The sequence below is a fragment of the Chelmon rostratus genome, chromosome 10, assembly GCF_017976325.1.
Source record: "Chelmon rostratus isolate fCheRos1 chromosome 10, fCheRos1.pri, whole genome shotgun sequence".
Taxonomy (NCBI): domain Eukaryota; kingdom Metazoa; phylum Chordata; class Actinopteri; order Chaetodontiformes; family Chaetodontidae; genus Chelmon; species Chelmon rostratus.
The window spans coordinates 24,043,718-24,055,509 of NC_055667.1; the positions used below are offsets into that span (position 1 = coordinate 24,043,718).

At 45.2% G+C, this 11,792-nt stretch overlaps 1 protein-coding gene across 1 annotated transcript; it reads right to left on the reverse strand.

Moving 5' to 3' along the window:
- Nucleotides 1–10,251: 10,251 nt before the first annotated feature.
- On the reverse strand, nucleotides 10,252–11,256 carry fam43b (family with sequence similarity 43 member B). Its single transcript, XM_041946641.1, has one exon. The coding sequence runs from the start codon at nucleotides 11,254–11,256 to the stop codon at nucleotides 10,252–10,254; it is 1,005 nt and encodes a 334-aa protein (XP_041802575.1).
- Between the last annotated feature and the right edge of the window lie 536 nt (nucleotides 11,257–11,792).

Consider the following 11,792-nt stretch of genomic DNA (forward strand, 5'->3'; position numbering starts at 1 on the left):
TTGATGTGTACGCTGGTTTGTTTGAAAGAGAAGTTCAATTAAGGGAAAGTTGGTTTAAATCAGCCATAAATTACAAACACTGATGGTCAGCAGTGCATAGAGTGAAATAAAGCTGTCCTCACTAGAAATGTCCCCTGTCCCCTTTAATAAGCTACAAAGGTCTGGCCTGTTTGTTTTTGTGCATCCTTGTTTATTCAGGTACTGTGACCGTGGCTCGTGTCCATGCACGGCCTCCTCTGTGGCATGTGCCAACCCACTCACATGCCGGCCAAGTCCACCCACTCCTGCTGCCCCCTTTATCCACCTGCCACTCTCTGTAGCTCATCAAAGATAGGGAAAAAAAGGCCTTATCTTATCTTCAAACGCTGTCTACCTAAATGAAATGCCCCCAGCGTTGTGCATGCATGCATGTGTGTGTGTGTGTGTTTTGGCCCAGTTTCTTTTATGACTGTTTGTTTGTGTGTGCGCCTGATTGCTCCCTGCTTCCCTTGTTTCTCCGTTCCCCAGGTAATAGGAAACTTGGAAACAAACGGATGCTGGACTGATTGCCTCTTCACTGTCCAACAAAATGCCTCAGGGGTGAATAGGGATATATTTTTTTTCTTTTTGATGGAGCCTTGTTTTCTTCTTTTCCAGAGTGCTTCCGTCTCATTGTGATATTATTCATGCCTTTTACCAAGAGATCAAAGAGCTAAAAACTCTGCATCAGACTGAACCCAGAGACCCACAGGTATAATGACATGCACACCTCCACTGTTACTGCAAATAGCAGCGAATGTGATGATAATTGCAGCCAATTACTTTCCTGTTGCCCCCTGGTGAGAGAGCTGCACATAAGGAGCCTTCAGCAAGGAGGCGAATGACATGACTGTAATGTTAGTCGTCCCTTTATCTGCAGCAGTGGTTTAAATCAGAGACAAAGAAGATGTCTGAAGGGTACATTATCTTTATTGGAAGCCAGAGGATGTCATTAATCTGAGATAGCTGCGTTACGAGACGATGAGGAGGTGAAAGGAAAGGCATTTGAGAAACGGAGCAACACCTCGCCATATTTGAAAGACTTGATCTCATCGCGCTTGTGTCTCATGTTTGTTAAAGGAACAGCAGGCGTCACACTCTTACTGGCTTTCTTTCTGAGAGTTGGATGACAAGTTTTTTTTTTATTCATTAAATTATTCATACAAAAACCAAAGCGAAAAAAGCAATTTGTGGCATTATGCTGGATTATGTGTGTAGTGACAGTGAAGAGTACATTATAATTAGTGCAACCCAGTCAGATGCTATTAATGTGAGACAGTGCTACAAGTAGGGGAGAAGCAGCTGAGTGAAGAATGGGAGCTTTATTGCTGAGTTGGATGAGAAGATTGATACCGTGCATATCTCCCTATTAGGATGAATATGAAGCTACAGCCAGGAGACAGTTAGCTTAGCTTAGCTCTGTCCAAAAGTTAAACCCTCATCACCTCCAAAGCTCACTATAAAACTCAAGTTAAATCACATATTTGTGATTCCAAACAAAAATCTTTATGTGAATTTTAGTGAGCTTTTGGTGGCTGAGTCAAGCTAGCTGGTTCCCCCTGTTTGTAGTCTGTATTCTAAGCTAAGCTAACTATATCCTGGCTGTGGTTTCCAATAGAGAGCCAAGTCCTGGTGTCGCATCCATGATATTCTCTCTTTTTCTAGCTTCCAATGCAATATCTCAATAAGAGTCAAGCCACTGTCCAGTTGAAATATCACAAAAATGTTCTGATTTAGTGATAAAAACAAAATGCCATGACGTGCATTTAAAAGCGACTCTGCGAATAACTTATGTATAGCGTAAATTAGGTATAAATGAATGCATGTAAATGTCATATTTCCATCAGGTTTTCCCCATAGGTCTCTAGTTACGTTTGACTGGTGCTGTTTTAATAGGAGTGTATCTGTTCTCAGGGCTCTATGTTCAATATTCTGTTAACTCACACTAAATGCATATAGATGTTGCACCCTCTTCTTCTGCAATCTTTTAATTGCACCTGGAGAATTAGGAATTCCTAATATTTGCACCATCAACACTAGTAGATGAGAAATCAATTAGCATTTTCTTTTGTTTATTTTTTCTGAGAATTTTAACAAAATTTGTGTTAAAGTTGGATGGAAACTTCAGACATCAGCTGATCACCATCTGCCAGCACACCTGCCCCTCATTCCCTTAATCACTCGGTTAATATAGTGCATTGTATACACATAACTGCTCAGTCCTTACAATCCTCTGCCAGATCGTCTCTGTGCAGAGCGATCCAGACATTTTCTTCCTGCCTGTTAATCTGCCTGCCAGCCTACGTCTTGATGGCAGCTCGTTTGTGGACCTCGGACTCTGCTTGGACTCTTGCCTGATTTAGGCTGACTGCGAGCTGTTTTTTGTGAGTCTCCTTGTCCTGTTGAGCTTGTTACAGGTATTGATCTTCTCATCTATCTATCTCTTCATATTTTACTCTTTAAATCCGTATCTGTGTTTTTCTGTGCGCACTGCTGACAGCACTGATGACAGCAGTCAGTGTATACCTTATCACAGGTGTCAGACAGGACGGTTGATGCATCTCATCATTACAATCAGTGAAGCTGATGACGCACAAGCACAACAAACACGATGCAATTTAAGCAGACCCCACAAGGACATGAGCAGTGCCCTTGTCCAACTGGGTACCATAAAAGAACACAATGGAAATACAAACTTGTGCTCCAAGGTTATTGACTTCATAATTAGTCTGTGTTATGGCTCTCTGGTGACATCAGTGGACAACGTGCACCCTTCCTGCAATCCTACCCCTCTGTAGCCTGTGGTAGAAAGACATCAGGTGGTGTGTGGCAGGGTTATTAAATTTTAGCTCTCGTTTGCGTAACATTATTACCAAAATAACCTATTTCCAGTTTTGTAAAATGGAATTTAAACAGCTGTAATAGCGGGACAGCGGTGGAAAGAGCAGGGAATATCTTCTGTGGCTCATTTGCAATAAACTGCAGCAAAAAGGAGAGCAGGGATGAGCAGTGAAGCAGGCTGAAACGCTATTCAGGACTGTAGGATTCAGTTGTTTTGCCACCATAAATTTATCTGCAGCCTTTGCCTCGCTACAAAAACACGCACTGAAGGGAGGGAGGAGACGACAGAGATATTATTCTCTTTTCTGAATATCATTATTGAACAAAATGCACACACGAGTTTCCTCAGGCGGGATTTTTCATCTCAGACTTCTTCCCAGACAATTTTGGCATCACTTATTATGTTTTTATGGGATAAAACCATAAATGTTTGAAGGCAGTAACTAATCCCTGATTCTTATGAATTAGTTAGCTGTGTAGTTATGCTCACTGGCTGTCAAGGTTTTTTTTTTGTTGTTTTTCTGCAGGAGTCTGGACTGCAGCATTCACTCAACAGGAACAGTTGTGGCCTCAGGAGATTATCTGACAACTTAACTCTAATGAGCTCTCAATCGCTTTAAGCCTATGTGAAGTTGTGTTGTATAATATACACTGTAAATATGTCTGTCAAACCGAAAGCAATCATGAATGCGCATCTTATCGTTGGAGAGCAGCTTTGTTGTTTGTACCAACGCAGAGAAAGAGAGGCGCCTCGGTCTCGGTGTGATTTGCTGAGCAGCAAAACACAGGGCGCCTCATTTGCAAATTGCCAGGTGTGCAAATCTTTTCTCAGAATGTGCTATAAGATATGCATGAGATGGAAAATGATGCTTGTTAGCTTTGGTTGCCTGATCATTTGAACTTGTAACTCTAACTCGAGTTTTCTCCGTCGACGGTAAAATGATAGGCGCATCAAACGTTGCAAGGAAGGGTAGACTGTCCTCCGGAGAAGGACGACGGTTTCATCAGTGATGACACGATGTCCTCTGGCAGGCGAAGGAATTACGAGAGCAAAGGAGGAGGTCAGGTGACGGTGTTTTATACCTCCGTTCAAGACTCATCCATGGTGTGAGACGGTCCCATAGAAGTGCTCAGGGAGTGTGTGCTGCTCTTCAACAGGGGGGAGCGAAGTTAACAAGACGTGCGTTTGAAAACCAACCACTCACACTTATCGTTGAAGTTCTTCCTCTTGCAAAACCCAAAAAATAAAGTTTGAAAACAATTTGGATGGAGCGTGAATCTCACCACTGTGGCCTTTGGGGGGAAAGAGATCCACTCCAGTCGTCGCAGAGCATGAAGTCCCAGTGGGCATTTTCTGGCGGCACTAACGAGCCCATCACGGTTTGATGCGCCACAGTGAAGCGTAGAGGATGGTGCGCCGGAAAACTTCGGACAAGTGGCACAAACGTGATGTTTCTGTTTTATTGCCAGTGTTTTAAACAGTATTTTCTGACAAAAGACATGAAGAAAGACCGACTTTACAGATTTACATCTGCTTAACTTCATCATCTCTGTTAAAGTGCAGAGACAGACACCACAATAATGTCATTATGTTATTCTTGTGACCACGGTTGTCATACCATAATAAAGACTTGGTCACTGGTTAATACTTGTGTTTCTTGTTTATTTTCTCTGTGTGTGTGTGAGTCTGTCTGGGTGTGGCTCTCCATTCCCTCCTGCTTCCAATCACCTGTCTCCTCCTGCCAATCAGCTTTCACACCTGCAACCCATCTGCTCATCAAGCTCCTGCAGTACATATATACTCTGGCGGCTCTACATTCACTAAAAGTACTCAAGCTTTGGCCTTGCTGTAGGTTAGTCAGTAGTTTCCTGGTGTCTCTGGTTCATTTTCATCCGTAATCCCTGCCTGTCTCACCCAGCGTCCACCCTAAACTGTGGATCAGCTCTCCAACTCTTCCTCTCGTCATCTTATCAAAAATTAAACCGTTACAGGCTCTCCCTGCTTTTGGCTCCAAAAGTTTTTGAGTCCCGTTTAACAATTAATTCCCAAAAAAGTAATCTCTGTTCATCAAAACTGCATTTTTAGAAGTTTTTCATGGAAAAAAACTTAATGTCTCAAAAAGGCAGATGTAGATGTAACTCTACAACTTTGCTCCAATTTATTATGCTTGGATCTCTGAATATGCGAATAGTCCTCTCCTCTATCTCCACCCACCCCTCCGCTGCTCACCCACCGCTTGGCCCTGTGTGCCCACCTACCACACCTTCAAACACACAAACGAATCACCTGCCACATGCACTTCAAGCACCTAAACTTATCTTGCTAATGCTACACTTGCAGCCTCTGAGGACGACCTTTAACCTTTATCATGGCAAGTTTTCTTCATGAAGAACCTCAAAGTTATGAAGTTTCTCCCATTCCAAAAATAAACTCACCAACATGTTGGCTCGTAGGCTCCAGAGTTTTCTCTGTCTTGGATTCTCAGAACCTTTGAAAATACTTGTGGGACCACGACTCCTTTTGCAGCTCTGCAACCCAAATGATCATTAAAGGATAACTTTCGTTTTTTACAACCTGGACTTTATTTGTAGCATTAAATACGACCATTTAGACACCCAGACAACTTTGGTGTCATTTGGAGTCATTTTGAAGAAATTAGCCCCAGAGGAGCGGCGCGTACATCCATATAATGCGAGTAATCGGGGCACCCGTGCGTAGCCTCTATAAACGCATAATCTGCGGCAAAACTTGTTCATATTCCAATATTTAGTTATGATATGCTGGTGCTATTCCCCTCTGAGCCCGTGGTGGCATGTTATCAACATCCAGCGTCTCTAGACAACTACTTCTGACGTGAATGACATCATTTTCGAGCGCCGCCTGCTGTTGGCCAAACAGCTGGCCAAACAACAACAAACGGCTGCGCGTCCACGAGTAGACGGTAACTGGTGGTGTTCTTGTGGACAATGTTCATCGATGACAACAGAGGAGGAATGCCTCTGTTGCTAAGAGTGGGACTTGTGGCCAGGAGATACGCATCTGGATGTGTCAATAAATGTCTGTATCACAACACTGGAGGATTTCCGCGCAATGATAAACTTCCGGCAAACAAAACCAAGGCAAATAAACAATCTATACATGTGTGTAAGCTACTTACTCAATCGAAAGTTGCCCATTTGGTCCTGCAGGCTTTGGCTGGGTCTTCCAGTTCACTTTAGGGACACGAAAAACGTCTCCACCACAGCCCGGTTTATCATTGCGCGGAAATCCTCCAGTGTTGTGATACAGACGTTTATTGACACATCCTCCTCTGTTGTCATCGATGAACATTGTCCACAAGAACACCACCAGTTACCGTCTACTCGTGGACACGCAGCCATTTGTTGTTGTTTGGCCAGCTGTTCCTCTCTCTGCCTCCGCGTCCTCCTTTCAACGAGCTCCTCGTCCGTGTACTCTGGCTCAAAACGGTAAGGACGTCCATTGTAAACAAAGTCATCGTCCACCACCTCAGAGTCGGAAAAATATTCATCCATTTTGTGAAAAATAACAGTCGCAAACTACAGCTAAACTGGCTGACCGCCGCAGAGTTAGCCGTGTTGTGGCTGGTTGCTCGCAGCGCGCGGCGTTCGAAAATGACATCATCCACGTCAGAGGTAGTTGTCTAGAGATGCTGTATATTGATAACATGCCACCACGGGCTCAGAGGGGAATAGCACCAGCATATCATAACAAAATATTGGAATATGAACAAGTTTCACGGCAGATTATGCGTTTATAGAGGCTACGCACGGGTGCCCCAATTACTCGCATTATACGGATATATGCGCCGCTCCTCTGGGGCTAATTTCTTCAAAACGACTCCAAATGCCACCAAAGTTGTCTGGGTGAGTAAATGGTCGTATTTAATGCTAGAAATAAAGTCCAGGCTGTAAAAAATGAAAGTTATCCTTTAAGAAAATAGTGAAGCTTAGCTGGCAGAATACCAATACGCAGCTACACCTGACTTTACCTCAGAGCCCCACCCTGCAGGTCAACAGGGTCGGCCTCCGAGGAATGTGTCACATGAAACCCGTTGTCTGAATCTGTGTTTTTGAGACTGTTGTTGGTTCATGCTCAGCCATGGTGTTGACTGTGTGTTGACTTTTTTTTGCTCATAATATGTGTTGATGCATATAAAAACATCATATGGACATGTCAAAAACTTGAGTTTCATAAAGGGTCTTTAACAAAGAAGTAATTTTAATCCAAACCAAGCAGTGATTTTGGACCTTCTATAAGGGATGAAGACCTATTTTATCTTTTAATTCAATTTTGTGGGACAAATAAGGTGATTAATATATGGAATAAAATTTCTGTACAGCAATTTTTTTATTTTACAAGGTCTCAGTTCTGTTAATCTCTGTGTTACTGAGCAGAGTCTCGTGGATCCACAGTGTCCTTCCTATTCTTCCTCTCTGCCGTCCTCGCTCAGAAGCTGCTTAAAACTTTCTTTTTGTGCAACTCTCACTGGAACAAAATGGACCGCCACCTGCTGCCAGCTGCTCTGGGACGCAACGTTTTGTTCCTCTGCTCTTCCTCGTCGTGATGGAGACGAGCGGGCCTGCGGTGGTGTCACTCACCCCCCTGCATTGCCTCCCAGGTGCTGCGCTGGGATGAGAAAGCCTTTCAACAGCTGTGTGCAGGCAGAAGCAGCTTTTTGGGTCTCCAAAGACCCCCTGCTGTAAAAATGACAGCACGGTTATGCGCGATACCCGACAGGCCGGTGTCTGCCATGTTTGATTAGATTTGGGTGTTCTTCAAGAGCGTCCCCTGCGGCTGCCGATGTTACAAAACACGAGCTTTGGATCTGGGCTTGAGCCCCTGTTATTCTGGAAGATGAGTGTGATAAAGCCCGGCGTGCACCTTGCTGCTGCCATCTGCTCCTTCTCTTCTGCTTGCCTGACAAGAGTTATGTTTACATAAAAGCACCGTGCCTCCTCTGCTAACCACTCCATGTTAACATAGCACTGGCAGCATGTCAGACGCAACGCATTTCTGCATGAATGTCAGTGAGCAAACACTCTGGCTTTATCACACTGTGCACTGCGTGTGCATGTGAGTGTTTATCTGTTCAGAGCAGAAGTCTGTCGAAACGGCTGGAGGTTCAAATGCGAGGAAAGTATAATAAAGCGATGAAAACACAATTGGTTTATCTTAATATTCAGATTCTGCAGTTATCCTTCATGTGAGTTTAAGTTTGCAGCAAGGGCACAGAAATCCTTTAGCATCTCTCTGCTGACATTAGACTCTGTTCTTTTTCAGACGTAGTTTGTTCCAGGAAGAGAAAACTATTGATCTTAAAGGTTCCAGCTGAAAGTATCCCCTCAGAATAATCCATCTGAGTAATTCAAACCAACTCAAAATGATTCTGTTTTCATCCACAGAGCAGCAGCACCTCTTCATCCTCCTCAAAGGCAGAATTCTCAATGAGGACGCTCCGCTGTCTAATCAAACAGCTTTTGATGTTGTTATGTCAGACAATTAAACTGAATTTATGCCCAGTTTTAGCATCAATAACTCCCCACTGCATTAATATATTTATTGCACTGCAATGTTTAATTGAGATGATATAATGTGGGGTATAAAAATGAATTCATTGTTGTTCAAAGACAGAGATGCTGATTTCTGGAAACTGCACGACCGCAAGCGACAACTCAAACATGCTTTCACTGTTGTTTGTGTGATTTCCAGGAAAGCATTTTAAAGACTCTGCCATCGTTAAAATGGCTGATGTTTGCAGTAAAATGGTTGATGGGTGAGTCAACTTCCCGGTACCCGTTTTGGATCACTCGCTCCTGTCAGAGCCTGACAGCCGTCCTGCCGAGGCAGGTGCTTTATGTTCATTTCCCCAACGATTCAGTGCGCTGATTAATTGCTCCCCTCAGAGTAAAAGGCTGAAAAGCCAGTACAAGGCCTGCAAAAATGTATCAAAGCACACTAACGTCTAATGGGACTGACTGGCAGTTTAAAGTTGACATTCTGTGTCTTTTTTTAGGCAGTTTTATAGTTCATGACGTAGATTATGCTATGCTATGCTGTTTTTTTTTTTTTTTTTTTGTCTTTTGAAGTTTAGGCTGCACACATTTTCACATCAGAAACATGCAAATGCACACGAGTGGAACGCAGAGTTGTAGGATTCATTTGAATAATCTCGTTGAAAACATCTAGAAATACCCTCCCTCCGAGATTCAAGAAGGAAACCCAAGTGAGGGTAATTTTTATTCATCGTGGTTGGAAAATAAATAGCTTCATCTCATAATAATCACAATGCATCGTTAGACAGTAGCACATATATAACCAACAGGAAATTAGCTAAAGTCATATTCAAAACAGTTTGTGGTAAATCGTGAGGGTCCATCTGCATTTTTGCAAGGGCTCATGTGGAAAAACTGCACTAACAAAACTTGGCTAAAAAGAGCACAGAAATGGCAAATTGAGATCTGTTTGGGTTGTTTCGGAAAACCAGGCGACACAGAAATATGCATATTAAAAAATGCATCACATTGAATAAGACATTGCTGCATGAATAGTCTGTATTTTGTCCCTGGTCACTCATTTATCACAGTGTTCATTTTAGAAGCCGAAGGATCAGAGATGAAAAAGGACAAAAGCTCAGCATGAAGAGGTTGCTGCTGACACGTCATGCATAAATGATCGGGGCGGTAACGGATGACAGCAATAAACACGTCGACTGAATGGCTTGCTTCCTAAATTACAGCCTTATTCATTAGTCGGCTGTGATCATTAGTAAAACCGTAGTAAAGTTCTTCTCGTGATTGTGAGCACTCGGAAAGGTCAGTCTGTGAACAGCTTCAGTGAGGATTGTCAGATTAGAAAAATTACACAAATTTACAAAGAGCCTCCCTGAAAAAATATTACAAGTCGATCCGAAAAAATGTCCCTGCTGGCAAACACGGCGTTAATTATACTCACAAAAACAAGAGAGAGAGAGGACTGATAAACACATCCTGCCTGCTGCTGCGATCAATATGTGACCCGCATGTCAGCGATCTCAGCGTCAGCGCTGGCGTGTTTTCTCAAACCGTTGTCCTCACTCGTCATTGTGCTATCGTTAGTCTGTGCATCACCAGCCCTCTTTGTAAACACGCAGTTTCCCAAACTGCTACAGTCAAACCGGCGTCTGAGCCATCTGGCCGGAATAGAAATCACTCCCACAGAACGATCTGCTGCTGCTGCTTCTCTACCACCCGGCAGTAGGAGAAGTTTCTGGTAAACACTTCACATTACATGGACGGGGCAGGAGGGAGCCTGAGTGGGGTACCGGTGAAGGGCAACGAGAGGAATGTGTTACTGTGGTGCTGCAGAATTGCCTTCTTTAAGCCGCGTTACTGTCACACCAGAGAGGTTATAAATGTAAACGTGTTGTTGTTGCTGTCGCTGACGAAGTTGATTTGGCACTGCTCCAGTCTGGCAATATCCCCAATGTCCAACTCTGATAACAGCTGAGTCGGGTCTGTGTTTGTTGTTAAAACCTTCTGTTTCTCCTGCTGCTGCTCCACATCCTGCTCTGCTTCTTCTACCTCCTGCTTCTCGTCTTCGCCGTCCTCCTCCTCCTCCTCCTCCTCCTCCTCCTCTGTGATGGAGCAGAGGCGGGCGGCAGTCCCGGGGTTGTCGGCGGGCGGTCTGTAGTGGCACTGCCCGTTCAGCAGCCTCCTCAGTGGCATCAGGGGCACCGCCTCCTCGCCCAGCAGCTGCTGCTGGCAGTGCCGGAAATCGCTCTGACGCTTCAGACGTTTGAACTCGCTGAAGGCGGAGGTGGCGTTCTGGTAGAGGCTGTGGGCGATGGCCTGGGCCTTCTCCGACTTGCTAACCAGGACGGCGTGACAGCGGAGCACCACGGCCATGTTCTTGACCTGGTGCCTGTAGATCCAAGCCAGGATCTTGGGCCGGCACGGGTCCGCGTTGCAGTAGGTGATTCTGTTCAGAGAGTAAAGATGGATGGGTTTCTTCTTCCCGGATTTGTCAGCACTCATCCGGATGCCTTGCGGTCCCACCGTTAGCCTCATCTTGACACTCTGCTCCCCGTAGTTGCTCCTCGCCCAGATCTTGGCCACCGCCTCCTGGGTGCAGCCGTCCCCCTTCGCCGTGATCGTGACCACGCTCCCCAGGTAGCGCACATTGTAAACAGGCTCCTCTTTGTTCAGTTCCACCTTTTGCCGCTTGGTGTGGAAGATGCTGCCCACCCAGTCGAAGGGGCAGTCGGGAAGCAAGTCCGGACAGGAGCGCAGCAGAGAGGAGAGGATGGAGTGGTAGGTCAGCCCAGTCCCCAGGCTCTTGGGTTTACTCTTGGCCTCATCCTCCACCAGAACAAACTTATTCCTTCTCCAGGGCAGCATGTTGCGGGAGGAGTTGGAGCGAGCGAGCCCCTCGGCTGCTGCGTTCGCTCTTCGTCAGCTCAGGAGTGGGAACGCTGGCGTGCGCGAGGGAGGGAGGAAAAGCAGAGAGAAGCTGCTTCTCGAAGCGCAGAGGAGAGACTGAGAGCTGCGAGCCTCATCCAGTCTGTTCCCCCGCTCGCTCCTCCTTCCTCTCCTCCTCCTCCTCCTCCTTCTCCTCTGCTGTCTGCATCGTGCAGCGCTGATCAGTGCAGGAGCCGTGCAGCCTGGCGCTCAGGCACCCTCAACCCCCTCCCTGCCTTAGCGTTATTTATCCTTCCAGCTTTGCACCGAGGTATCACTGTATTTTTGTTTGTTGAAAACCTGAAGAAGAGGGAACATCGCCTCCTCATCCTCCCTCAGGGGAATTCTGTGACTTGTTAATTCTGGTGTAAAAGTCAGTCAAGTCCATCCAATGGAATCAACTGTTCTGTTAAATGTTCAGTGTGATGTTCATGGGAGTATGTCAACAGAATGATTTAGCATGAACACAAACACAA